General features: G+C 50.2%; 5 protein-coding genes across 5 annotated transcripts in view; 3 read left to right on the top strand and 2 right to left on the bottom strand.

Annotated features, from left to right (window-relative positions):
- Window positions 1-162, top strand: part of ints10 (integrator complex subunit 10) — a 12,687-nt gene extending 12,525 nt beyond the window's left edge. Inside the window, exon 17 of the mRNA XM_084450658.1 lies at window positions 1-162. This exon is cut by the window's left edge and continues 610 nt beyond it. The gene's annotated coding sequence lies outside the window, so the exon portion shown is untranslated.
- A 162-nt stretch (window positions 163-324) lies between these two features.
- On the bottom strand, window positions 325-2,730 carry tlr1 (toll-like receptor 1; the record flags this gene model as incomplete). The annotated part of the gene is made up of 1 exon (XM_084451010.1): window positions 325-2,730. The coding sequence occupies one exon, from the start codon at window positions 2,728-2,730 to the stop codon at window positions 325-327; it is 2,406 nt and encodes an 801-aa protein (XP_084307136.1).
- Window positions 2,731-5,935: 3,205 nt separating this feature from the next.
- On the top strand, window positions 5,936-13,026 carry klb (klotho beta; the record flags this gene model as incomplete). Its single annotated transcript, XM_084451009.1, is given in 7 exon segments — window positions 5,936-6,362; window positions 6,365-6,699; window positions 7,677-8,193; window positions 8,526-8,797; window positions 9,150-9,406; window positions 9,919-10,871; window positions 12,563-13,026. Coding segments are annotated over 7 exon segments (3,225 nt in total).
- Window positions 13,027-14,223: 1,197 nt separating this feature from the next.
- On the bottom strand, window positions 14,224-16,114 carry LOC311319185 (uncharacterized protein). The gene is made up of 5 exons (XM_084450656.1): window positions 16,055-16,114; window positions 15,629-15,790; window positions 15,367-15,466; window positions 15,044-15,174; window positions 14,224-14,724 (listed from the first exon to the last, which is right to left on the bottom strand). The coding sequence occupies exons 1-5, from the start codon at window positions 16,106-16,108 to the stop codon at window positions 14,422-14,424; spliced, it is 750 nt and encodes a 249-aa protein (XP_084306782.1). The 5' UTR covers window positions 16,109-16,114; the 3' UTR covers window positions 14,224-14,421.
- Window positions 16,115-16,286: 172 nt separating this feature from the next.
- Window positions 16,287-19,409, top strand: smim19 (small integral membrane protein 19). Its single transcript, XM_084450888.1, has 3 exons — window positions 16,287-16,498; window positions 17,158-17,282; window positions 18,342-19,409. Exons 1-3 carry the CDS (start codon window positions 16,368-16,370, stop codon window positions 18,407-18,409), a joined length of 324 nt encoding a protein of 107 aa, XP_084307014.1. The 5' UTR covers window positions 16,287-16,367; the 3' UTR covers window positions 18,410-19,409.
- Window positions 19,410-27,637: the final 8,228 nt, after the last annotated feature.

Raw genomic sequence — 27,637 nt, 5'->3', positions numbered from 1 at the left:
GGACTGTTTGGCAAAGTATTGCCTCTCATGATGAGGTAGATGAGTCCAGACTATTGGGTATTGAGTATTATTTGGTGAACCAAAATGTGAAAGTGCTGTTGGTGAACAACTCTCGTCAAGAGGCCTCGAATCATTTTGAGATTACGAGAAAATAAACGGAAGAAAAAGTGAGTCATGATATTGGTAGATGTTTTATTGTTGTGAGTAAAATGTTCATAAGTTTACAGTATGACTGTTTCAATTAAATCTATTGCTGACTGTTTTGGAGTAGAAATGGATTCCTTATTACTTGAGCATTTAATGGGTAAAAGGTTTCCTCTCCCTCTACTCCATGTTTCTGACTTGTGCGTTGGGCAGGTCTTCCTGCAGGGCAGCCCTAAGGTTGGCCCAGAACAGTCTGTGCTTGGCCCTGTCCTGTGGCCACTCCAAGTAGGTGTGTCTGTCCATCATGGCCTTCAGCTGGTAGTACTTGGAAGGGATCATGTACTGGGGCAGTGGCTCCAGCAAGACCAGGACCACGGTGTCGGACCCCCGGGCCAGGCGCTGGTGGCTGGCGAAGTACAGCTCGTAGTGGCACCACTCGCTGCGGACGAAGTGGGCGGAGAGGACAAAGACGCAGCGGCGACTCTTCTCCACGCAGCGGATGATGTTCTCCACAATGGTCCTCCCCGGGATGAAGTTCCTCTCATGGTGGCAGATGCGAAGGCCGCTGCCGGGCCCTTCCAGGGTGGGTAGGAGCTGACCCTTGACCCATTCGGCATTGTGCTGGCTGTAAGACACAAAGGCGTGGAACTCCACCCCTTCCAGGTCCTCGGGCTGGACCTGCTGGGTCTTGGCGCGGTGCTTAGCCCGGGCCCACTGCCAGATCATGCCCAAGTACCAGGGAGCGTCCAGGCGGCGGCACAGGATCGCCACGCCGGCGACCAGGACCACGGCGGGGCACAAGATGGCGGCTGCTAAGAAACCGACGTTGCAGGAGATCTCCGGGACCCAGAAGTCTTCGAGGGTCTTGCTCCTCAAGGGTTCGGGGTAGCTGCAGTAGTAGCCCTGAGGCCAGTGGAGAAGCTTGATCCCTGGGTGTCCGCTTCCACCTCCTTCCTGGCCGGACCCATGGACGCCCAGCTCCCTGAAGCTCCTCAGAGCGCAGGTGCAGATGAAGGGGTTTCTGCTGGCGTCTAGTGTCTCCAGCAGAGGGCAGCTGTTCAAGTGATATTCGTCAACAGTCGGGGCGTGAAGGGAGTTCTCCCCGAGCAGGAGAACCTTTAGGTTCGGGAACCCGAAGCACACCGGGAGGTCCCTCAACCGGTTAGCGCTGAGGTCCAGGACCAAGAGGGACTCCAGCTTCAGCACAGAATCTGGAACGTTGAGGATCTGATTGTTCTGGAGGTCCAGTACGACCGTACGGTTGGGAAGGCAGTAGAACACGTCCTGGTTCAGCCCGTTGAAGGACAGGTTCAGGCTGGTGATGGCCGGGGACCAGAGGCACTCCTCCAGGCTGTCGTAGCGTAGCGAGTTAACACTGAGGTCCAGATGGCGCAGGGAGCCCATGTGCTGCACACGCTTGCTCATCAGCTGCAGGCTCTTGATGTTATTGTCGCGCAGGACCAAGGTGTCCAGTTCATCCAGATTCCGACACTCCACGGTCTCCTGACCCTTCACCCTGGAGAAGACTGTTTCCGTTAGGGCGCACTCCGAAAAGTCCAGCTGGCGGATCTTGCTGGATGCCTTTGGGCAGGTCATGTGTATGATGGACGTCTCCAGGATGGCCAGGCTCTCAACGGGCATGTTGATAAAGAAATTGTAGAGGGCCTCCTGGGAAAAAAAGAAGCTCATGACCTTGGCCCGTCTGGCACTGAAAGACCTGGTGTGTGACGTGTGGCTGACCAGGGTGTCGTTGTTGGGCGGGTTGGTGATCGCCACGTCCGAGGCGGTCAGGTGGGCGATGCGGGAACAGAACACGGCATTGATGGCATCAGTCAATTGATGCCAGGTGGTCTGGATGTCGGTCAGGTAAAGATGGGAGGTGTTCACCGCGCTTCGTTGTTTTAAGAGTTCCACCAGGTTGCCGTGTTCACCCCGCAGCCCAATAAGCTCCACCTCTTCAAACATCAGCAGGGCGTCGGCGATCAGCGACTTATCGACGGGCCTGTTGGTCAAGGCGATCCGGACCTTCTCCGCCCGGACGTCAGCCAGACTACCCTCTTCGTAGGACGTCAGGTTCTCCAGTCGAAGGGTCAGAACTTGCAGTGACATATTTGCTATGTTCCCAAAGTCCCCCGTTCTAATTTGATCTGCTCCTAAACCCAGTTTCTCCAGCTTCACCGGGGAGCCAAACTCCTTCCCTAGGGCCATGGTGTGGAACCTGTTAAACGTCAGGTCCAGAACCCGGAGGTTCCTGGTGTGCTGCAGGTACCATTGATCCGAGAGGTTCTGCAGCCTGTTGTGTGAGAGATCCAGATCTTCTATCGATGGAGTCGGATGGAACGTCTCTGGACTGATCTCCGCCAAGCCGTTCCAGGACATGTTGAGGAACCTCAGGTGGGTTGTCAGCTCGAAGTCCTGGCGGTGGAGAACGTGTATGTGGTTGCACGAGAGGTCCAGGACCTCCACAGAGGGGGGGAGGTCTGGGGGAACGTAGGAGAGATTCTTGGAGGAGAGGTCCAGCGAGGCGCTCGGAGGAGCTGCCACCAACACAGCCACTGTCCAGAGGGTGGCTGTCACAGCCCTCATGTCTGGAGAAAAGGCAGAGAGACAAAGGTGTCAAACTGTCAATTTGATTTGTCATTTAACTTTCATATAGTACGTACATGTGTATTTCTATAAGAAAGTTGTACGGCATGCTTCAGATTTATTTATTTAAATAGAGACATGCGTATTCATGAACATTTAAAATCAAGTGTAAACATGCCAGATTTAGCCACCAGGCTAATTTTCATGTTGTCCCTTGGCAGGTTGATGGCAACGAATAAAATCCTCATAAGCGTGATGTGTTATAGTGTGTGTTATACCGCAGGTTCAGTAGGAGTGGTACATGAACTAAAGACAGAGTACATCTAAGTTTTGGTTCCTCTTTCTTCCCTTAGTTTCAGTTATTATTAAACTTGTGCTTCTCCAGGCTACAGTACATGCACAAACTGCTTCATTGTTCTGTTTGAAAATAGATTTATTGTACTGATACTGTAGATCTGCTCTTGTATAGGAATATCCACAATACCTATACAGAACTTACACAACTGTAACTCTGCTATATGTACTTCATGAATCCAAATTGAAAACATTCAAAAAACACATTCATTGTCACCCCCCACACACACAGACACACATTGAGATAAAAGAAAGGCACTTACCTGCCTTCTATTTGAGTCCTGTGTTGAGTGGGACGTTTGCTGAGTCAATCTGGGCTCTGTTTTGACTGGTTCAGTCGCCTTGCTCTGTGTGCACAGCAAACTGGCAGCTGAAAATGGGAAGCAGGTCAACCAAATTCTAAACCAAACCAGTTTACACAGTTATTTCTGCTGCCCATCCTCACATCAACACACACACACGCACACACACACACACACACACACACACACGCACACACACACACACACACACACACACACACACACACACACACACACATCCGTGTTTCACTTCCCTCTGGCTGCCAGGCCTCTACACAGTCCCCAGGGGTGGCATAAGCAGTAACTGTACAGTACACATGTATGATAATGGGATGATTGATGGATGACGATGAGAGTCATAATGTAAACAACTGAGATGTGCTGCCATTTTGGAATTAGCTAGGAAGGGTGGTATGGAGTGAACCAACAGTGAACGTGTCTGAGGAGTGTCCTGATTGGCTGATGATGATGACTACAGTATGAGGAGCGCACGTCAGTATTGAAGATCTGTACGGAGAGAGGTCAAAGGTGAGTGGGCGGATACAGTAGCAGCCAGGAGAACGGCGCTGGCCGGTCACTGCTTCAGACACCGAGAGCTTCCGGCCAGCGAGCTGCTGTGATGGGAGCCCGTCTCCATGGCGCCGACACAAGTTGTGAGGACGTCCTACCAAAACATTTGTGGACATAATCGAGATGGATGCGGGAGTGGAGACCCCCGATGAGATGGCCAGGTGTGTGGAGGCCGGGGTAAGATAACTGAAGACAAAGATGGGAGGCCTGTCTGTGGACGACCTTATGATGATGATGATGATGATGTTTGATGTACAGTATTTAATCAGGTCTGTCCACCATCATGAATTAAAAGAGCATAAACATAGTTTTGAGTGCGGACCCTTCTTTATTATTGATCACAGTATTTAATCTGTGAAATGTATCAGTACAGATATAAATGATGTTCTACCTGCAATGAACACACAACACAACTGCCACACACAGACCACTGATAGAGCGGGGTCACTGATAGGGTAATGTATTCTTACTGTCTTCACAGCGTCTTAGCTTGTTAGCTCTTCGCACACACTGATCTCACGCTTGGGCACCGCAGTGAGTGAGTGTCTGTTGTGTGATGTCATGGAAACACCATGAGGTGTTTTTGAAGGGCGATGGCTGTTGTGCTGTATCAGAGCCATTGTGCAGTGGCCGGGTCACACTGAGGTAAGTATCGGATGACGGTGTCTGAGGTAAACTGATTTGATCCAATAACACCTCGGCTTCTAGCACATCTCACTGGACAACACGATTGTTTACATGGTGACGTTGAAAGAGGATATTGAGATTATGTTTTTTTTTGTTTTTTTTTCTTGATAAGGGAGGGCTCCCTTGAACAAACACACACATACACACACACACTCACACACACACTTTCCGCCTGCAATATCTATATGAAAGTGTCTCGTTTGAATCGGTGGCATCGCGACTCATGATGTGTCACCATGTCTGTGTTCTCACCTGTCATCCTCCTCCATAATCAATAATCCATAATCCATAATCAAATCTGCCCTAACAGCCAGGCCAAGCATCAGCCAATCACATCCTAGCGAATGGCCCAATCTTTCCTCACTATCTTGTAGCTAAACTGTTTTCTCTTCTCTTCTCTTTGTCCTCTGATTTCATAGATATGATTGATGCCGTGTGTGGCGGTTCTATTAAGTGTTCCCCATATTCCCCTGTGTGTGGCGGTTCTATTAAGTGTTCCCCGTATTCCCCTGTGTGTGGCGGTTCTATTAAGTGTTCCCCGTAGGCTACGCTCAAACGCTCAGCTCAGCCTGGAGTCAGCTTTTTATTTTGTCCTATTTCATCGCTAAGGCTGCAAACCCACTTCTTCTACAAAGAAAGGTTGGGTAAGATGGATAGAAATCTAATGAGGGATACAGAAACAGGGGGATGAGGAGACTTGGATGGATAGAAGCAGGGATATGTAGTGGTCATTTGGAGAGAGAGAGAGAGAGAGAGAGAGAGAGAGAGAGATAGAGAGACAGAAGTTGAGTGCCACATATCAGTTGTGAGTGTGAGGATCGGAGTTCAAGCTAATTATTGACAAAGATCCTTCTTTACAGCAATCAACAGTACTTAAGGGTGTTTGTGTGTGTGTGTGTGTGTGTGTGTGTGTGTGTGTGTGTGTGTGGGGGGGTGGTGGTGTAGAGACAGTATGTGTGTGACGAAAGCTGTGAGTCAGTGCGCGTGAACAGTGTGTGCCAGAGCAAAGGGAGGAGAGAGAGGGAGGGGGAGAGAGAGAGAGAGAGAGAGAGAGAGAGAGAAAGATAGGGACGTCCAGCCAGGTTAGCCAGTCAGATGGCTCCTGAAGCTCTGCTTGGCTCGGCTTGTTCAACTTGAACACCTCCGTGTCCGTCTCTCGTTCATTTCAGTCCTCTACTCGTCCGTCATGCGTCTCTCATCCGTTTTGAATCCGCACCCCTGACACCCCGCGGGACACGCCGTCCTAGCGCTGGGACGCCTTCTGAACATCGGTTAACCTGCGAGACCGAGACATGGTGGCACGTCCCTCTCTCCGTCTCTCCGTCCCCTGTCTCTCCGCCATCCTCCTGACGGCGTCCCTGTGGGACGGGGCGGCCTGTCTCCCCGGGGAGGGGAGGGGACAGTGGCAGAACGCCTCCAGTCCAGACCCCACCGACCAGAGCCGGTTCTTCCTCCAAGGCACCTTCCCTCCGGGCTTCCTCTGGGGCACCGGCACCTCCGCCTTCCAGACCGAGGGGGCCTGGGCCCGGGGCGGGAAAGGGCCCTCGGTCTGGGACCACTTCACGCACGCGGCGCCCCACCGGCAGGGCGGCGGCGCGGCCGAGACGGCCGACGTGTCCAGCGACGGCTACGCCCGCTGGGAGGAGGACATGGAGGCGCTGGGATACCTCGGGGCGCGGTCCTACTCCTTCTCCCTGTCCTGGCCCCGGCTCTTCCCCGACGGGGACGCCTCGACGCCGCGGCCGTGGAGCACTACGGCCGGCTCATCGACCGGCTCCTGGAGAAGGGGGTGGTGCCGATGGTGACCCTCCACCACTGGGACCTGCCCCAGGCCCTGCAGGAGCGCTACGGCGGCTGGAGGAACCGCTCCCTGGTGGAAATGTTTGACCGCTATGCTGCGTTCTGCTTCCAGACGTACGGGGACCGCGTCAGGTACTGGGTCACCATGCACAACCCCTACCTGGTGGCCGTGCAGGGGTACGGGACGGGGGTGCATGCGCCCGGCGAGAGGGCGGACCCCGCCGCGCCCTTCGCCGTGGCCCACAACCTCATCAGGGTGAGTCACTCAGGGTGAAAGGTCAGGGTGAAAGGTCAGGGTGGGCCCGGCTCTAGTGGGTGGTGGTTGGTAGGTATCCTATTGTTTATGTCTCAGTCAAGTCCGGTTTCAAAATGGTGAAATTGCATTTTCAGTTATGTCCAAAACAACAGAGTCAGCCCTGGGTCAGAGGGTAGATTAAGGGGGTCAGAGGTTAGATTAAGGGGGTCTCGTGGGATAAAGCGAAGATTAGGAGTCAAGGGATGCAGTCGTCTGATTATTGTATGGATTTCGTCCGAGAACAGAATAAAGACTTCGTCTGGCCAGACAGATTTCTCTCTGAACTTCGAACACCAAGCACGGTTTATCAGCTGATGTTGGTCAATGAGTGTTTGTGTCTCCCATCAGTGAAAATGTGAATGTCCATATAACACAGACAGTAGGCTTCCTTTAAATCTAGCCCAAACATGATCAAGCGTATAGCTATACTGTATATTTTCCCCACATAGAGAAGTACAGTAGAACAGCTACGTTCAGCGTTGATGTCTGAGGGCTCTGGTTTTCCTCTGTGTGAAGCCATCTGTTAGCCTCCCCGTTCAAAGCTCTGTTACCATGAGAGGTTTGCGGCCGCTGCCGATGCTATGATCGGTAAACAGGAGGCGTCGGGTCACACGGGAGATCAAAGTCCATTACATTCATTAATAATCAGTGTCCATCTGCTGTACACGCTGTTGCATTCTGGTCCAATGTCTAGTACTTGGCGTGCATGCTCATACCCAGACCAATATCTATGTCATATACATTATACATAAATATATAACAACAATTTATTAGCAAAGTATTCAGGCTTCTACAGTAGAGAATGTTCTACTTACCTCATGAAGGATAAACATGTCCTATTTCAAAATTTAAGAAATGTAGAAATTCTGAAGGAAACGTGTGTGTGTGTGTGTGTGTGATTATATATATATTGATGACTCCCATTCTTTATGTTCTAGGCTCATGCGAAAGCATGGCACACCTACGACAAGCGCTTCCGTCCGACTCAGAAGGGTCAGGTGTCCATCGTTCTGGGCTCCCATTGGATGGTTCCCCGAGGGGGCCAGGCCACGGCGGCCAATATCGAGCTCTGCCAGCAGTCCATGGAGGCGGTGCTCGGCTGGTTCGCCGGCCCCATCTTCGGGAGCGGTGACTACCCGGCCTCCGTGAGAGCCGCCCAGGGGGACGTCCTGCCCCAGTTCACCCCCGAGGAGAGGCTCTGGGTACGGGGGACTGCCGACTTCTTCGCCCTGTCGTTTGGGCCCAACAACCTGCGCCTGGGCCGGATCCTGGCGCCGTACGGGCAGACGGTGTCCCCGGACCTGAGGGGGGCGCTGGGCTGGGTGCGGAGGGAGTACGGGGGGCAGCTGAGGGTGCTGCTGGCGGAGGGGGGGTGGTTCTCTGAGGAGACGGCGGGGAGGGAGGACACCATGGCCGTATACACCATGAAGACCTTCATCAACCAGGTGCTGCAAGGTGAGAGAGGGGTGAGGGAGGGTGAGGGAGGGGGTGAGCAGGGGTGAGGGAGGGGTGAGGGAGGGGTGAGGGAGGGGTGAGAGAGGGGTTTGGAGGGGTGAGGGAGGGGTGGGGAGGGGTGGGGAGGGGTGGGGAGGGGGTGAGCAGGGGTGAGGGAGGGTGAGGGAGGGGTGGGGAGGGGGTAAGGAGGGGTGAGGGAGGGTGAGGGAGGGGTGGGGAGGGGGTGAGGAGGGGGTGAGGAGGGGTGAGGGAGGGGTGAGGGAGGGGTGAGGGAGTGAGTGTGTGAGGTGAGTATGTCCTCCAGTCATCAGCTGTGTCTCTGTGTCCTCCAGCCATCAAGCTGGACGCGGTCCCGGTGTTCGGCTACGTCGCCTGGTCTCTGGTGGACGGCTTTGAGTGGAACTACGGCTACGGCGCCCGGCGCGGCCTGTTCCACGTGGACTTCACCCGGGCCAACCGGACCCGCGTCCCCAAGACCACCGCCCAGTTCTACAGGCGCGTCGTCGCCGACAACGGCTTCCCCGGCGACGAGGCTGCCCGCCGGGAGGTCAAAGGGCGTTTCCCGTGCGACTTCCACTGGGGCGTGGCCGACTCCGCCCTGCAGGTGAGGAGGAGGGAGAGGAGAGGGAAGGAGGAGGAGAGGGGAGGAGAGAGGAGGAGGAGGAGAGAGAAGGAGGAGGAGAGGGGAGGAGAGAGGAGGAGGAGGAGAGAGAAGGAGGAGGAGAGAGGAGGAGGAGGAGAGGGAAGGAGAGAGAAGGAGGAGGAGAGAGAAGGAGGAGGAGAGGGAAGGAGAGAGAAGGAGGAGGAGAGGGAAGGAGGAGGAGAGAGGAGGAGGAGGAGAGGGAAGGAGAGAGGAGGAGGAGGAGAGAGAAGGAGGAGGAGAGGGATCCGATAGCGTCCGGTCCTTCAAGTCACATTGTAATAAAAACATCCGGTCTCGCCCTCTCGCGCTCCAGGTCGAGGTCACCCCCTCCTCCCCCCAGTTCACCGACCCCCACGTGTACAGCTGGAACCTGACGGGGGACGGGGCGCTGCGGCCGCTGTCTGGGGTGACGCTGGCCACCAGGGGGCCCCAGTGCTCCGACTACCTGTCCATCCGGGGGCCCCTCCGGCTGTTCGAGGCCACGGGGGCGTCTCACTACCGCTTCGCCCTCAACTGGTCTCTCGTCCTGCCCCGGGGGGACCTGGACAGCCTGGACACACAGGCCCTCGGGTAGGGGCTCACACACACACACACACACACACATGCTCACACACACACACACACACACACACACACACATGCTCACACACACACACACACACACACATACGCACACACATACGCACACACACACACACACACACACACACGCGCACGCACACGCACACACACACACACACACACACACACACACACGCACACATACGCACACACACGCACGCACACATAAACCACACATATAGAGTAAGAGAGACAGACTTGAGACAGATTCAGAGTGAGGGGTGAGAGAAGGTGAGGAGGGAGAGAGGGGGAGAGAGAGAGGGAGAGAGAGAGAGGGGGAGAGAGAGAGGGGGAGAGAGAGAGGGAGAGAGGGGGATGGGGAGAGGGGGAGAGAGAGGGACATGACAGAGAAGAGGTGGTAGTGAGGGAGGGAGAGAGAAAGAGACAGACAGACAGACAGAGAGAGACAGAGAGACAGAGACGGTGAAATCACCTCACACACCTTCTGTTACACCTGTCAGGTACTACCGCTGCGTCCTCACCGAGCTCCGTAAGCTGGGCCGGGAGGCCATGGTCATCCTCTACTACCCCACCAACAGAGCCCCTAACCTGGGCTTGCCGGGGCCCCTGCACGCCTCCGGGGGCTGGCTGAACCGGAGCACGGTGGAGGCCTTCCAGGACTACGCGGCCGTCTGCTTCCGCGAGCTGGGGCCCCTGGTCCGACACTGGATCACGGTCAACGAGCCCAACAGACTGCTGGACATCTACCCCGGGGGAGAGGAGCAGCACCTGGCTGGACACCACCTCCTCCTGGCCCACGCCAAGGCCTGGCGCCTGTACGAGCGGGAGCACGCTGGCCTGCAGGGGGCGCTGGTGTCCCTGGCCCTGCACGCCGACTGGGCCGAGCCCGCCAACCCCTTCCTGGAGTCGCACGCCGCCGCCGCGCGGCGCTTCCTGCTGTTCGAGATCGGACGCTTCCTGGACCCGCTGCTGGGCGTGGCGGGAGGGGAGGGGGGGAGGGAGGAGGAGGAGGGGGAGGAGAGAGGGGGAGGCGTCTACCCCGCGGAGGTGCGCGCCCACCTGGAGGAGCGGTCCCGGGCCCTGGGCCTCCCCGGGTCCCCGCTGCCCCGCTTCACGCCGCGGGAGAGGGAGGAGCTGAGGGGGGCGCTGGGCTTCATCGCTCTGAACCACTTCACCACGCGCCTCGTCTCCCCCCGCCCCCTCCCCGCCCGCCATCACCCGCGGGGCCCGGCCCACGACTGCCTGCTCCAGACCGACCCCACCTGGCCCTCCTCGGCCCGGGGGCAGGCGCTGGTTCCCTGGGGCCTCCGGAGGGCGCTGGGCTGGGTGACCCGCAGGTACGGCGGCGCCCTGCCCATCGTGGTCACCGCCAGCGGAGTGGACGACCAGGCGCCCGTGGATGACGCCGTCAGGCAGCACTACCACAGGACGTACCTGCAGGAGGCCCTCAGAGGTGAGCCTCGCTCTAAACGCCGTGAGGTTCCTCTCTCCAGAACCTCGTTGAAATCCTTCAGGAACCTTCACGGTCCTCTGTTAGAACCGCAGCAGCCTGGACACGCAGGTTCTCCCATAGAACTCCAATGCAACGCTTCCATGTTCTTCTCCGTGTTTCCTAGTACCGTTCTTGAATAGAACTCTTTTCTCCAAAAGAAAACCGCCCCTCTCCCAGCAGACTTAAGCTGTGTGAATCGCTCCCTCGTTCCCTCACTCCCTATTCCCTATATAGGGTTCACCATGTAGTGAACTACCTAGGGAACAGAGAAAATGTAGGGTACATGCGCTGTTCCCTGGAAATCAAGGTGAATTGTGGGTAATAAATAGTGGACTATAGAGGGAACGAAAATTCAGTGGAGAATTCGGACACTACAAACAAAATGTCTGACGCCCCATATAGCGAATAGGGAGCGATTCCAAACACAGTTTTAGAGAGCGTCCATGACCTGCTCTGAGAGGTCAAAGGTGACAGTGTTGATAGCGGCCAGCGGAAGCGTTTCAACACAGTTTTATCAGTCTTGTGACGGCCCCTGTTCCTCTTTATGAGGAACCTTTGAGATCATAAACACATACAGTAGAAAGGACAGGCTGAGACAGGTGGAAGAGTTTATGCGTGTGTTGAGCTGGAGCTCTCTAGTTGTTGTTGTCTTATCCTGTTGTTGCACAACCAAACACCCACACTGTCTGCCCTCTGAAAATACTCTTGCACCTACACACACGCACACACACACACACACACACACACACACACACACACGCACACACACACACACACACACACACACACACACACACACACACACACACACACAAAACACTGAAAACACTGTTGCACCTACAGTACTACTGGAATGATACTAATAGGCTGTGTTGTGATGGCTTTGGCTGGGTGGTGTTGGGGCAGATGTGTGGTGTTGGGGCAGCTGTGTAGTGTTGGGGCAGCTGTGTGGTGTTGGGGCAGTTGTGTGGTGTTGGGGCAGCTGTGTGGTGTTGGGGCAGCTGTGTGGTGTTGGGGCAGCTGTGTGGTGTTGGGGCAGTTGTGTAGTGTTGGGGCAGCTGTGTAGTGTTGGGGCAGCTGTGTAGTGTTGGGGCAGTTGTGTGGTGTTGGGGCAGTTGTGTGGTGTTGGGGAATCTGTGTAGTGTTGGGGCAGCTGTGTAGTGTTGGGGCAGCTGTGTAGTGTTGGGGCAGCTGTGTGGTGTTGGGGCAGCTGTGTGGTGTTGGGGCAGCTGTGTGGTGTTGGGGCAGTTGTATGGTGTTGGGGCAGTTGTGTAGTGTTGGGGAAGCTGTGTAGTGTTGGGTCTGTGGCTCAGGAGGTAGAGCGGGTCGTCCAATGACCGCAGGATTGGCGGTTTGAATCCCGGCTCCTCCTCCTGTCCACATGTCGAAGTATCCTTGTGCTGGACACTGAACCCCAAATTGTTCCCTATGAGCAGGTTAGCACCTTGCAAGGCAGCTGCCGCCATCGGTGTGTGAATGTGTGTGTGAATGGGTGAATGAGAGGCCATTGTAAAGCGCTCTTGATAAAAGCACCATATACAAGTACAGTCCATTCACCATTTCGAACACTAGTATCTCTACGCTCTCTGATATCTCTACGCTCTCTGATCTCTCTACGCTCTCTGATATCTCTACGCTCTCTGTCTCTCCAGCTCGTCAGCTGGACGGTGTGAACCTGAAGGGTTTCTACGTGTGGAGGCTGCAGGACCGCCTCGCACCCGAGTTCGGCCTGTTCTCGTCCCCCCAGCACCAGTCCAGACCCAAGGGCTCCGTCGCCGCCTACCGGGACATCATCGCCCGCGGGGGCTTCCCAGCCGACAACGCCACGGTGCCCTGCCTGGCCGGGGGCCCCCCCCGGGCGCCCTGCGCCGTCTGCGCCCGCATCTCGGAGAGCACGCCCCTGCTGTTCTTCACCGCCTGCCTCCTCCTGACGGCGGCCATGCTGCTGACCGTCATGGTCGTGGCCAGGAGGAAGAGGAGAGGAGCGGGGAGGGGAGGAGGGAGGAGGAGAGGGAGGAGGGTGGCGGGGCCGGTCTGCTCGGCGGCGGCGCCCCCTGGGGTGAAGTACCAGCCGTGGGAGAGGGCGGCAGACGGGACCGGCGCGGTCCGCCGCTAGAGAAGGCCCCGCCCCTCTGATCCGACTGCGCTATGTACCGTAGAAGGCCTGGCCAACCTGGGCCCGGGCCCAGACCAGCTGGCCCACCGGGGCATCTGACTTCATCCCAATTCGGCGGAGAGCACGCCCCCCCCCCCCCGTGATGGCGGTGTCTCGTGTGCAGGGATCCGCACACCGCTAGACCCAGGATGCTAGTGCTCTTTCAGCACTTGTGTCTCCCCAGTTTGGCGACAGCAAGCCTCCAGCTGTACATACCCCCCATAAACATGTGAGAGATAATGTCATGTTATCTGCATGTAGATTCATGCTCCATGCTCTAGCTATGGTAGACAGCTACTATATGGACATGGTGCATTAGGCCAGGCCAGTTTCCCAGAAGCTCTTGGGCCATTCATTTAGAGCGTTCTGATTGGTCAACTGGTCTGGGCAAGCTCTCTGATTGGTAAACTGAATGGGCTAAAGAGCCTCTTAACGAAAGAAGCTTCTGGGAAACCTGTTTTGGTTATTGACAGCTGCTGTTGTAATATTCAGATGATCATGTACTATTGTGTATAGTTGTACAGTGGAAGACAAAGTCAGGTAAGAAATGGTAAGAAAAAAAAATGCTGCTGAAACAATCCAAACAAAATGGAGGTCGACTCAAGCACTTCTCAACTTAGTGCGTTTTCAATTATTGGTGTCCGATTAGAATTAGGCCTACAGTGAGAAAATAATGTACAATGTTGTTGTTCTTCTTGTAAATAAGATATTATGTCTGTGACATTGTTGATTATATGTGATGTAGGAAATTAAACAAAATAAAAAGGACATTGATTCCCCCTAGCGTGTTTATGGTGCTCTCATAACACCGGTTGGACGGTACAAGGGAGACCCAGTGTCCCATTAAGAGTTTGATGCTCAGCGTATATTGTAGCCCAGTGCCTTTTGTTGAATAGCTTCGTAAGACCACCCACCCACATTCTGTTTTTCTAGTTTCTACACGGAGAGAAACAGAATGTGGGATCATCTCAAGAGGCTACTTGTTGGGTGCCATGTTATTAAAATACCGCTATAGGACTTTGTCGCCACCCAGTGGTGGAACTAAAAACGACGGGTCCAATGGAATAGAAGGTCTCAAATAGTCAAATCTTGATTGGAATACAATTTGTATAAATAAATACTGATAAATAATGAATAAATATAAAACAGGCAAATAAATAGTGCTTTAAGGGGAAAACCTTTACTTTATGTACAATGTCTAAATATACACTAATTTATTTAAAGAACATTATTTCAATCAAAAGTTAGCAGTGTTAATGTTAGCATTAATCTCTCACGCACGCACGCACGCACACACACACACACACACAGGGTTTCTGTGTTAATTATCCCTGGGCTGAGTTTGGCGTTTCCATGTCAGTCATGGCCGGCCCCTCCAGCTCCTGGTCCTGTTTCCTTGCCCTTCTCCCGAGGCACCCGACCCATGCTGTAGAACTCTGTGTTGGGCCTCATGTCGGTCAGGTGGGCCAGACGATTGGACATAGCGAAGAAGGCGGCGATGGCGGCGATGTCCCAGGCGTCCTCACGGTCGAAGCCCACTTCCTCTAGTGCCAGGAAGTGCTGGTCGGTGATGGTGTCACTGCGACACACAGCCATAGCAAAGTCCAACATGGCACGCTCACGAGACGACAGATCGGCGTTCTCGTAGTTCACCATCACCTGTGTGTGTGTGTACAGTATGTTTGTGTGTACAGTATGTTTGTGTGTACAGTATGTGTGTGTGTACAGTGTGTTTGTGTGTACAGTGTGTTTGTGTGTACAGTATGTTTGTGTGTAGACAAACACAATAGGAACATGAGAGGGTAAATCTGGAGTTAGTGTTGCATCTTTTCAAACTTCAATTGATATTACCAAGCGCTTGATAAACAACATCCTAGACTCAAGCTTGTGTCAGTCAGACTGTAGTGTAGTGTTGAGCGGGTGACCTAGATGGGAATTTTGAGGGGGAAAAAAACTAAACAAAAAAAGGCCAAACCACCTGGTCAGCTAGTGTGGGTTTCTTGGAGTAGATGCGGTGCAGTGCACTGTGGGATACGACGCAGTAGAGACACTTGTTGTGGATACTGGTGGCGACCACTATCAGCTCACGGTCTGCCTTCGTCAGTCGTCCTGGGAGACACAACAGAGACACGTACCGCGCCGAGAGCGCACACGCATACACACGTACACACACACACACACATACACACACACAAACCGTACAGCTGTGAAATACTGACACTTTTGTATTGAACCAACTCTTAAGTGTGTGTAAAGTGTAAGCTGCTGTTGGCCTTGGGAGTGTGCTGTATTACTCTCTACCTGTCTCACTATTCATCAGCTCGTTGTAGTAAGTGAAGAAAGCTCTGAACTCAGCAGGTCGGTGCGCCAGGGCTTTGAAAACATTAGGCAGAAATCCCCCCTGCCAAGAAGCAGAAAAACAACCTTACTTAAGACACTTTCGACTAGCATCATCATCTTCATCATCATCATCTTCACAGTTCTGAGACTGACTCACGCAAGCATCCTAAGTGGGGTCATTGACCGAGCGTGCAAAGAGAGTTAAGACTTTAAACTGCTCCACCTTGGTCTCCACTTCCTCCATCAACTCCACGATGTCGTAGGGTAGGTCTTTCCTGTATGGAACCGGGTACCGGCTGATGTGCTGGGAGGGAGGGGCATGGCTGGAGCACCGTCTAAGGGTCGCTGTCACCACTGCTCTCTGTCGCATCAGCCCGGGGGACACCTGCCCGGGTGGGGCAAGAAAGAGAGAACAAGCTGGGAGAAGCTCAGCCCGACAAAACATTGCAAAACGTTGTTTTGCTACGTTTTCCAGGTTGAACGACACGTTTTCTCTGTGTTATCTAATCGGCAAAGTGTTCCAACACACCACCGTTTAACGTTTTCTACGTTTCGTCGGGGCTGAACTGACGCAGTTTCAAACCGGATTATTTAATTGCAATTCAAAACAATGCAATTAACAAGATAAAGTAAATCATAGACAACTTACAAATAATGAGAGGTTAGTTGAACGAAGCAGTGTCCAAACTCTACTACTCGCCATGTTGGTTTCTACCATAGAGGAGGGGCCGGGGGGAGGTTCTGGGGTCAATAATCATCCAATCATCCAATCAGCACTCAACCGCGCCTCCTACCTGCACCGCCCCTCCTCGCCACTAGAGGGCGGGCTGCTGCTCCACCGTCCCCGGAAACAACCTCATTTTTGTGTTTACATGGTGCTGCGCTGTCGCGAAACGCACTGAACATTTGTCTCCTATGTTTTTTTAGGCACATTGAAGCTAAAACTCTTTATTTTGATCGCAATGGGGGGTCACGGTGTTATGGCGAATGAGGAGTCCCTGGATTATTCTGTTCACGAGGCGTGGACCGAGGCCACTAATGTTTACCTGCTGGTCATCCTGGTCAGCTTCGGCTTGCTGATGTACGCCAGGAAGTAAGAGATTCTTCTGTTTTATCTAACGTTAGCAAATAAAGACAACTTATTAAACATTGCAGTTGGCAAATGGTATTGTGTTGAATTATACCTTTTTGGTTTTGCCACCTGTATTTGCTGGCGGTCAGTTGCGTGGACACGGACATCTTATTTGACGGACCGGAAGTGTGTGGTGCTGTCTGACCTATGCTCATGATCATCCAAACTATCTTTCCTTAATTGCCCGTGATTTTAAATCATGGAGGCGTTATTTGTTGTTTTTTGTTTGTTTGTTGTTTGTTTTTTGCCCGAGTTAACTATTTTAGTTACAGTAGGAACTGTAGACATGGTTCATCCATGGATTCTGTCTGAGGCAGTAGTTTGAGCCTGTCTGCCAGTGAGAGCCTCCTCTCTCATTCCTCCTCTCTCATTCCTCCTCTCTCATTCCTCCTCTCTCATTCCCCCTCTCTCATTCCTCCTCTCTCATTCCTCCTCTCTCATTATTCCTCTCTCATTCCTCCTCTCTCATTCCTCCTCTCTCATTCCTCCTCTCTCATTCCTCCTCTCTCATTCCTCCTCTCTCATTCCTTCTCTCTCATTCCTCCTCTCTCATTATTCCTCTCTCATTCCTCCTCTCTCATTCCTCCTCTCTCATCCCTCTCTCATTCCTCTCTTCTCAGGAACAAGAGGAAGATCATGAGGATCTTCGCCCTGCCTCCCAGCACCGGGACCGTCACAGAGCCCAACTTCTACGACAGCCTGCAGAAAGTCAGACTACGGCAGCAGCTGGAGATGTACTCTCTAGGTATGCGGTCTACTAGGGCTGGGTTAAAAGATTGATTAATCGATTCATGAATCCCAAAATCGATCTTTTATTTAATGAATGAATGAATAAATGAAGGAATGAATAGTTCATTAATTCATTCAATGATTCATTCATTTTTGGAAGTCAGTACCAGCCGTAGTAGGCCTGTTGATGTGTTGCATAACTTGGTAGTCATGTAATTAAGGTTACAGCTAAAAAATCAGGTTTTAGTAACACTAACCGAATTAATATTGAATTGAATCGAATTGAATCGTGATAATCGATTCTGAACCTTGTGAATCGGAATCGAATTGATTCTTGAAATTCAAATCGATACCCAGCCCTACGGCCTACGACACCCTCTTCGTTGTCGAGTCATTTAGAAGAGTTGTTTTGCTCTCAGAAGCTCTGACATGTGGAGGCCAGAGTGTGTGTACAGAGTGTGTGTACAGGCAGAACGAAAGGTGAGGCAAACAACAACATAGCGGTGAAAATAAAAACAGTGCTTAACATAATACAAACATACAGTACTGAAAAACATAGTACTCCCTGCACACAGCATCCCCAATCACCAGAACCAGCACCTCTTTTATCATATTACGATACATTACAGTCATTTAGCTGACGCAATAAGTGCTTTTAACATAGGAAAAGCCATTGCACTACTACTTGCCAGAACTCACAAGTGCATCTCCTTTCTAAAACAAGTGACTAAAAGCATAATCTACTGTTGAAGGCAAAGTGCAAGAATAGCAAACTAAAAGTACAATAGAGGGAGGATCCTGGTAGTACTTCTTGAAGAGGTGAACTTTGAGCCTGTGGTGAAAGACGGGCAGCAGAGAAGAGCCGTGACCGCGTCGATCGACCGCAGGAGCCTCGGAGTGACGGGGCAACCACTTGCCCCGAGGTAGCTGAGCGTATTGATCGGGGGGGGTAGGGTTTGACTATGGGCTGTAGGTAGGAGGGAGCTGTTCCTTTCATTGCCCTGTAGGCTAGTACCAGAGTAACTGGATGCATCAAAAGTCTACTGACTCTACTTGTGTTCTGTGTGTGTTACAGCCCGGAAGTTTGACCAGCAGCAGCAGCAGCAGGCCCAGAGCGAGAGCGTCCAGCTGTCCATGGAATGAGGCATGAATTCCCCAGCCCTGCTCCCCTGCCCTCTACGCTTCTCCGTAGCGTTAGGCTACAGCACCTGACCCGTAAAAGAACAACTCACGCTTCGTAAAGGCCAATTTATGCTTTGTGAGACAAGTGTTTTCACGACGCATCTTACACAAAAACGCCGGCTATCAGACACCATTTTCTGTCTGATTGGGGTGTTGCAGACTTACACCTCCTGAACTTTGTGAGGTTGCAGGCAGCGTCATAGACTGTCACATAGTCTGATTGGTTGGTTGTGTGAAAGCTTCTGAAAAGTCTGTTGCACAAATTGTAAACAAACTGCTCCTGCATTAAGTAACTTGCAGTAACGTTAGCTCATTTTAAACTGGGGTTTCGGCGACTAGAGCTGGATGGTTGTCATGGAGATGGGTGGCGGACCTCGGGGCAGACGCCTTTCTCCGGAAAGTTCTGCAGAACTCCGTCTCCTCATCCCCCCGTCGTTCCCTAGTTTTGAATCCTTTCCTTTCCATGTATGAGATTCAACTTTTTTTTTTTTTTCAGTGGAGGATAAGAGCTTTCAGCCATGGTGTCGGACTGGAAAGGTAGAGCTAGATAGCTTTTCAAGTCACTCATGTGAGGATATTCACACTCTTGTGAGGAGGATATTCACGATTAGGACGATTATCCAGATAATGGAAATTCACCACGATGAAATTATCTTGAGTGTTTTTTTTTTTGCGATGAAACATCAAATCATGCCGTCCCTCCCTGCGTAGGAGCTGAATAGAGACGAGCTGATGTGTCGGCTAGGTTGGGTATTTCAGCCTAGCGTGTCAGCCGAACCATGACCTGCGGAAAGTATCTGATTGTCGACACTTGTGTGTGAGACATGTCCGACGACACTTGTTTTAGGAAGCATAAATACACTGTAGACTGCGCTCCCCCCCATTCTCCTTCTCTCAGAGAGAAGCACACATGGATAGGCCTAAGTGTTTGGCCAGAACAAGCTTCCACCATATTTCTTTCGCTGCACTTTTTTCTTTTTTTTTTTTTTAAGAGAAACTCATCACACTCCTCAAGCTGACATGGAGAAGTGTGTGTGTGTGTGTGTGCGTGCGCGCGCATGCGTGGGTGAGTGGTCTGGGGGGAGGGGGTGGGGGGGGCAAGATTGAAAAGCCTTTGTGTGTGAAACTCAGATGAGACCAAGGTGGAAACACACATCCCTATCTTATTACTTCTTCCCTCACTGGCTGTTGCTCCATCAGATATATATCTGCATCTGATAGAAATGATCTCAATAGTGAGATGACAGTGATTACCTTTGTCAATAAGATCCTAGTAAAAAAAATAATCCATGTCTGTTTCCTGTACTCTGCTGAGATTAGCAGTGAGACATGGGCTGTTTAGTGAGGGTTGGGGTTAGAGCAAGTTGTCTTGCACCTTCATCATTTTTAACGTTGACTTGAAAATCGGTGGATCTGTGAATGAATAATTTCCAAGCTAGATGTTCCTAGTTAAATGCTAGATTCTTTTTGAACCTTCTGAAATATATTACTAGATTTTATTTGCTGCCACCTGGTGGTTGTTAGGGTGAACATGCTTTCATCGTAAGTGTATATATGATTTCTGTATTATTGAATAAAATTACAAAATTATTTGTTTTTGTTTGTAATTTAATATGTCCCTTTGTCATCCTTCCTCTACCCATGTTCACCATTAATCTCTGCTAATGCCCATAGCTCCTCTCTCTCTCTCTCTCTCTCTCTCTCTCTCTCTCTGTCTTTTTCCAATCATTCTTAAAAAAAACCAATTAGATTTGTATTTACAGCACCAGTCTAAATTGGCAACAAGAAACCGAGGGAAAATATATTTGTGTTCTGCTTGATTTCATCTGCTCCCTCCCTCCCCTCCCTCTCTCCTCTCCTCCAGGTCTTTTGCAATTACTTATTTCATTCCCTTCCAATGTTATAGTTCTCCAACCAGAAAGTCTTCTGCTCTCATGTGTGTGTTTTGGAGGTTTGTGGGATAGGGTAGACTAGGGTAGACTTCTGAAGGGGGGGTGTTTGGGAGAAATGATTGAGCAAGGGGACATTTTGCATCAGGGGCCTAGCAGAACACGTCAGCCTCTAATCTATCAAAGAAATAAATGAAACATTAGTCAACGGGCAGCTCTGGCTCAGAAGCACAATACGGAAGCGACATGGGTGGACGTCCTCCAGTGGTGCTCTAATGGGAAAATGATTCCTCCTCATGGGGCAGAGGAATCGCACGCTGATTAAACACATAAATAGATCAGAAGCCCCAGTGCAGAGACAGATTCTTAGCCATTCTGAATATTTAGTGTGTGTGTGTGTGTGTGTGTGTGTCTGTGTGTGTAGTTCGGTTTTGGAGCGTGTAATACCTCTCCTCTTGGTGAGCTGAACAGTGCTGCAGAGTTTACCTGGGATCCTGGGGGGTATTGTACTGATAATTGATACTCATGGGCTGCAGTGTGTCAGAGCCAGATAAGACTCTGGTTGGAATACATATCTCCATCTCATTACTTCTCCTCCGACGGGTTATTGTCTGCCCCTTATTTCTTAACTAAATCAAATATGTATTAAATCAATTTCCACGTCTGATAGAAATGATCTCAATGGAATTGAGTTGACAGTCATTACCTTGGTCACTCGGGGCCGGGCTTTTACACTTATTTAAATTCATGTACGCCTCCTACTCTGCAGGAAATGGCAGTGAGTTCTGGAGTGTTTACCGAGGACAGAACTGAACGGTAGATACGTGCTCTAGAGAGCCCCACCGTTTCTAGCCTGATATCAGACTGAATTGTCAACTCATTACACTCCGTTGAGAACTTCAAGATAGATGGATAGATAGATAGATAGATAAATAGATAGATAGATAGACAGATAGATAGATAGATACAGCAGATAGATAGATAGATAGATAGATACAGTAGATAGATAGATATAGTTAATAGATAGAAGCCTTTATTGAGACAGGGAAGAAGATACTGAGACAAGGTCTCTTTTACAGATGTGCCCTGCGTACAAACAACAGTAGTACAGTAGCAGAGCACAGAAAAACTGACAGCGTTCAGACAACAATGACAATGTACAAACTTACAATCTGCGAATATAGTAGTTCAGTAGCACAGTACGAAAAATACAAAGTAGTAACAAAGTACAGGGGTACAGAGTTGATCAATGGCATTTACAAACTACCGGAGCTTGTATCAACTACTGTGACATATGACAACCAATATAGAATGGACCCCTAGTTGTCACAACTCCTCCACATCCATCCGCCTCTGACTGTGGGCACTGGGCAGTGATTGACCTCCCTGAATGCCGGCCTACTACTGAATATCTCCTCCCAAAAGACACAGTATGTATGTGAATCTTTAGTTAATTTGATAACAGCGTCTTGTACATGATATTTTGCAATTAATCGTGTTATCTAATCACTTGGTCTCTCATTATGAGTGGATTAATATTTAACCAGTACTATCCAATAGAGAAGCATTATTCACCGCGTACATGAATCAATGACTAATCTGAAGTTAATTGCCTAATTACCAAGGGACTGACGAGGCTGTTGGGAAGATGAGTCACTCACTCAGTCATTCTGCTTGGACAGTGGCTTGGGCAAGCAGAGGGTGGAGAGTCACTCACTCAGTCATTCTGCTTGGACAGTGGCTTGGGCAAGCAGAGGGTGGAGAGTCACTCACTCAGTCATTCTGCTTGGACAGTGGCTTGGGCAAGCAGAGGGTGGAGAGTCACTCACTCAGTCATTCTGCTTGGACAGTGGCTTGGGCAAGCAGAGGGTGGAGAGTCACTCACTCAGTCATTCTGCTTGGACAGTGGCTTGGGCAAGCAGAGGGTGGAGAGTCACTCACTCAGTCATTCTGCCTGGACAGTGGCTTGGGCAAGCAGAGGGTGGAGAGTCACTCACTCAGTCATTCTGCTTGGACAGTGGCTTGGGCAAGCAGAGGGTGGAGAGCTAGTGTTGTAGTACTCTAGACTGATCTTGAGATACATAGAGAGCATAGGCCTGTTGTGGTATTTCACATGCCTCTGTAATATGATCTTTAGAAACGTCTTTAGACACGAAATAGCTTCCTCACTTGCTCCAGCACTCATGCGCACAGCGTGCTGGAGCAACGATTGCGCGCTGTGCGCATTAGTGCTGGAGCAAGTGAGGAAGCTATTTCGTTTCGAAAGACGTTTCTAAAGATCATGGCATGTGAAAACCACAACAGGCTATGCTCTATGTAAGCACAACTAGCGATTCATCAAGACAGATTGATGAAAACCAGAAAATAGATTTTTAGAAACTGCATTCTAAGTGCCCCGACCACCGCCATTACATGGATATACTTGGCTCGTGCTGGATTTAAAATTTCTTCTTTATGCCTCCGAACTACAACAAAGTGATCTCGGTGAGTCAAACGTCTTATAATATGTCGTAAATAAGGTCCAGGTTGTCAAAAACGAGCATTGTCCTTTAAAACCGTTTAAACAACGGTTAGTTGTGGTTCTTGATTCTGATTGGCTGGAAGCCGTGTTAAAATACTTTGTAACACACACCTGGGACCGCATATCATTCCATTTTCAGTATTAACGCGCCTCCCATTTGATCCAATGCATTGTAGTTGTTGTTGTTTTGCTTGGCAACCCTTTTGTTAGGGGGAAGCATGGCTTCTATGAGAACGGTCCACAAGCACGTCCTTATCCATCTGTAACGCCTCTCTCAGCGGCTTCCAGACCGATGCAGTAGAGCTTGGTCCATTCGTCTCGGCTACCCCCAGAATCCTGACGTTGCATCTCCTCATTCTCCCCTTCATATCCTCACTTCTCTCTGAGACCGCTCACCTCAGCGGTCAAGTCGGTCACGTGGTCTGTAAAACTGCCATCTCGTCCGACCACGTTGTTCACCCACCTTCCACCTCGATAATTGTAGCCTTCATTTGGTCGATCTCAAAGATCTTTATTCTTTATTCCCCCCTTGACGGCTTGTCGAAAATCGAAGGGTCTTCAGCAAGTGCATTCTTCAGCTCTGATTTGATCATTGCCGAGATATCTGCTTTTAGTGAGAGGAGGATATCTGATTTCAAGGCTTCAGCGTCTATCGCTGGGCTGTTTGGCAGGAGCGGGGACTTCGGATCTGGGGGGACGGCGGAACTCAAGGCCGAGGCTGTGTTGGGCCTAGTGCTGGATGATCCGCCGTATTTATATTTACGCAGTCTTGCCGCCAGTGACTCGCATACACACAAACATCTGATTTAAGGAATATGTTAGAAGCACATTTCCCAATGTTTCATAATGCAAAGCGCTTATTAACTTAACGTAAAACAAGAGTTGGGCGAGAGCTCAAGCTAAACGTGATCTACTCCATTACCAGCTCAACAGCGCCCCTCGGTTTAGGTAGTCTTGACTACAACACTACGGAGGGCCTTCCTTTTGGGGTCAACACCTAAAACCATCTAAAACCTGACAGCCTTATTGGATTCAGCGCCTGGTTCTCTGGATTGGCATGCTGGGTATTCAGGAGAGGGAGTTCTAAAGGTATTGGGCACCATTGCCGAACGGGATTCACCTGATTATTCAAAGCTGCTGCTTATTCAAATCTATGTATGTATGTGTATCTGTGTACATGTGCTCGCCTGTATGTGTACAGTATGTGGTTATGTGTTTGTGCCTGTACGCTTGTATGCCTGTGCGCATATAGACTATATATATACACACATCACGATCCAGTTGGATTATTGTGTGGAAATGGACTCTGGACTCTGATGGACTGAACCCCACACTCGCACCTAACCTCACGCACGCAATGTTGTGTTTCATGTGAATATAATGAACATATCATGCAAACTGTCTGTTGTGCTGTGGTGTGGTTATTTCTTGCGGTGTGATGTTCCATATGATATATACTATTACCTGAAGTATTGTATTTGCATTTTGTAAGGGTTGACCGACTTTATTTGTCAGACTTGACTCTGACTGGCACCCCGGCGAACAACTTAAGAAGGTCTATCCCGTTACATTATGCATGTGTGTGTGTGTGTGTGTGTGTGTGTGTATGTGTGTGTGGTCTGCCCATGGCTAGCCCGGGGGTGGAAAAATTAGGCACACCTCGGTAGTTTTTAATATTGTTTCAAAAGGCATAATTAAAAAGAGTTTATCACTGGGTTTGGGATAACAGAGGCTCATTTCATACAGTAATGAAGCTCCATCATCCATGCAGAAAGCCATTAATAAACACCAGCCAGAGAGAGAGAGAGAGGGGGGTTAGAGAGTTTGCACACACACACACACACACACACACACACACACACACACACACACACACACACACACACACACATACATCACAGACTCTCTATCTCTGTATTTCTGTCTGTCTGCCTCTCTGCTTTTCCGTCTCCCTCACTCCACCTCTTTGTGCATGGCTGTAAGCCAGCACCGTAGATACCGTTTGTCGGGTTGTCACTCCCTCCCTCCCTTACTCCGGTCAATGTTGACCTGCATTTCTCTGTTGGCACCACAAGAGGCAGTAGTCCCAGCACACCAAAATCAAGAAGGACACCAAAATCCACCCACCGATCTCCACTGCACAAGTAGAGTAGCGGTGAAAGTATTGGACTCCCACCTGGTAGATCAGGGTTCAAGACCCGATGGGGATGATTTTGGGAGATCGGGCTCAAGACCCGAAGGGGATGATTTTATTGGACTAAACCCCAAACCTCCACATGTTCATCCCTTCACTCCGCTGGAGTGTTTCTCCTGGGGGGTGTCTAGAGGAACACCGTTGTTAAACAGCTGGAGAATTTCTGCTGGCGAGTCGGTAGCGGTCTCCAAGCGGAATTCCACTCGCATTCGCACGTGCTGACGCCCTGCCCTGACGCCCTGCCCTGACGCCCTGCCCTGACGCCCTGCCCTGACGCCCTGCCCTGACGCCCTGCCCTGACGCCCTGCCCTGACGCCCTGCCTGCCCTGTCGCTTTTCTGATAGTAAAACTCATGTGGACCTCTGTTGGGATAGCGTCAAAATTCCGCTTGCAACCGTCACTGGAGGGTAGTCTTGAACAACCTAGTCACTGACGACCAGCTCTACACGACGCCCTGGACAGGTCAGGTAAATTCTGGTTCAAAATGTAAAGCTGTATACCAACAAAACAAAACTTTAACCTAGCCGCCCGCTACTGTGTTGTAACTCTTTAGTTGTAAGTCTTTTATTAGTAACAGTGTGAGTGATAATTATATTTGAACAAGGTGATGAAAGTGTACTGGTTCAATCCCTTAATGGTGAGATTCTATTACAAGTTTTATCATTGCTTAGACATGCCCGGTAGATTAGTGTTAGCCCTTTGTTGCTAGCTATATTAGCGTTAGCCTTATGTTGCTAGCTATGGGTGTGGCCAGTGATCACAATTCTAGACAGCTGTGTAGGGATATAACATGCTGCCCACGGGAGGGCATCCTTGTCACCTATACATTATTGACATAGGTTACATACATAAGAGCCTCCATTGTTAGGTTCGATGAAAGGACAACAGGAAAATACACAAAGTCAACATAACTTGTCCTAAGTTGCAGTCATATAATGAGACACCAGGAAGATACACATATAAAAATTATATACTTCCCGGCATACATCCAAGACACCACGGATGTTCTTAAAATCCGGGAACAGAAGCACATTGGCCCTAATGCCCTTAGGCTGTTTCTAATTGTGATGACTGGGCGCACCCATGGGTGCAGCCTGCTGAGCCTATTAAGGTCGTCTATTGACTGGTTCTCTAGTCAGTAACCAGCCCTGATGGAGACCCCATGGTCCAAACATGCTGGCCTTTTTTAATGCTCCGTTCTGAGATGAACTAGCCTACTATTAAAGCTTTTTAATCAAGAAGAATGCCTTGGACCTTTTTTGATGAATTCTATATTTTTCCCTGACATCCAAAGAGCACCTTCTAGAAGACATTTTGACTACAAGAAGCCAAAGCCCTCCTTTCCATTCATGTTTAATAGATCATGTTTAGAATTTAAAGCATGCCCCGAATTAATGAGTACCTCGGAGCATGACTGTGTTGTTGGTAATTTCTAATAGTACAAAACTTCACAGGAGACCCAAGTCGTTGAGCCTTTACGGGTATTTATTAGGGTAACACACTCAATACAGCTTCACAATGTTCTGATGTACAGCCCCCAGCCCCACTGCTTCATCACCTTTCATATGCAGATCTTCAAACACAGTGTGTGTGTGTCACATAAGGCTAATGGTTTTTCTTGGAACTTACGTGAGTAGATATTAATGTTGTTATTGAGACATACTGAGAAATGGGACATTCTAGAACGCTCTGAACTCAACTGAGCTCGCTGTTCTCTTCCTGTTGTTCTCCTCAGCTGAGCCAACTTGACCTTACAACCCTCTAAACACTGCTAGTTTCCACAACAACCCTCTAAACACTGCTAGTTTTCACAACATAATCCCCCCTTTGATGGACTTGTCCATCATACTGATAATAATAGGAGTGTTTATTAGCATATAATAATGTGTACTGCTTACTTGTGGCTGTGCTATACTACTGTATACTGTATGATTGAAATATATGTAAATGTATGTGAACATACGGTACCTAAACACTTGCTATTTGAAACAATAACATTGGCAACATGATTACAACATTGATTACAGAACGTATACAACTCTGGCTGTTTTATATGCATGTTTATAGCGTCACATGTGTAAGAGCGAAAAACCTGTCGGCTGTCTTGCAGGAAAATTCCCTTACGGCCCCTCCCGCTAGGCGACCATTACGCTATCTCTTCTCTAAACAGCACTGGACATCAACATGAGTCTTTTATTCAATGTTAACTGATGAATATACTACTATATGTCTATACCAGTTGACCAAAAATGTGTATATGTTTATAGCAAACAATTGACTATGGATAACTCAAAACATTCTTAAGCACACAATTAGTTATTGTTGATACCTGTTTATATCTCTGTAATGTTTAAACATATGTATATGAGTTATAACATTTTATTGCATATGTAAAAGAGTGGTGCAGTGAAACCTTTCCTGTCTGCTTCCCTCGGCGCTGGCACAAACTCCTCTTGATGTCCTCCTGGGCTTGAGGCATGGTTCCTGCAACAGTGACAGTTCACACAATACCTCACTTGTCCTATTCCTCGATCTACTTCCAGGTCTGAATCTGGGTCGTCCATGTAGTTCGGAGCTGGGAAAAG

Source organism: Borostomias antarcticus (assembly GCF_949987555.1).
Source record: "Borostomias antarcticus genome assembly, chromosome: 16".
Classification (NCBI taxonomy): domain Eukaryota; kingdom Metazoa; phylum Chordata; class Actinopteri; order Stomiiformes; family Stomiidae; genus Borostomias; species Borostomias antarcticus.
This window is presented reverse-complemented; position numbering and strand designations above follow the sequence as displayed.

Coding starts and splice junctions, on each gene's coding strand:
- LOC311319185 (XM_084450656.1), bottom strand. CDS start 16,108: ATGGCGAGTAGTAGAGTTTGGACACTGCTTCGTTCAACTAACCTCTCA. Junction 15,791..16,054: donor CAACTAACCTCTCATTATTT/GTAAGTTGTCTA, acceptor CCACCCGGGCAG/GTGTCCCCCGGGCTGATGCG. Junction 14,725..15,043: donor AACCCACACTAGCTGACCAG/GTGGTTTGGCCT, acceptor ACACACACACAG/GTGATGGTGAACTACGAGAA.
- smim19 (XM_084450888.1), top strand. CDS start 16,368: ATGGGGGGTCACGGTGTTATGGCGAATGAGGAGTCCCTGGATTATTCT. Junction 16,499..17,157: donor TTGCTGATGTACGCCAGGAA/GTAAGAGATTCT, acceptor CTCTCTTCTCAG/GAACAAGAGGAAGATCATGA. Junction 17,283..18,341: donor GCTGGAGATGTACTCTCTAG/GTATGCGGTCTA, acceptor TGTGTGTTACAG/CCCGGAAGTTTGACCAGCAG.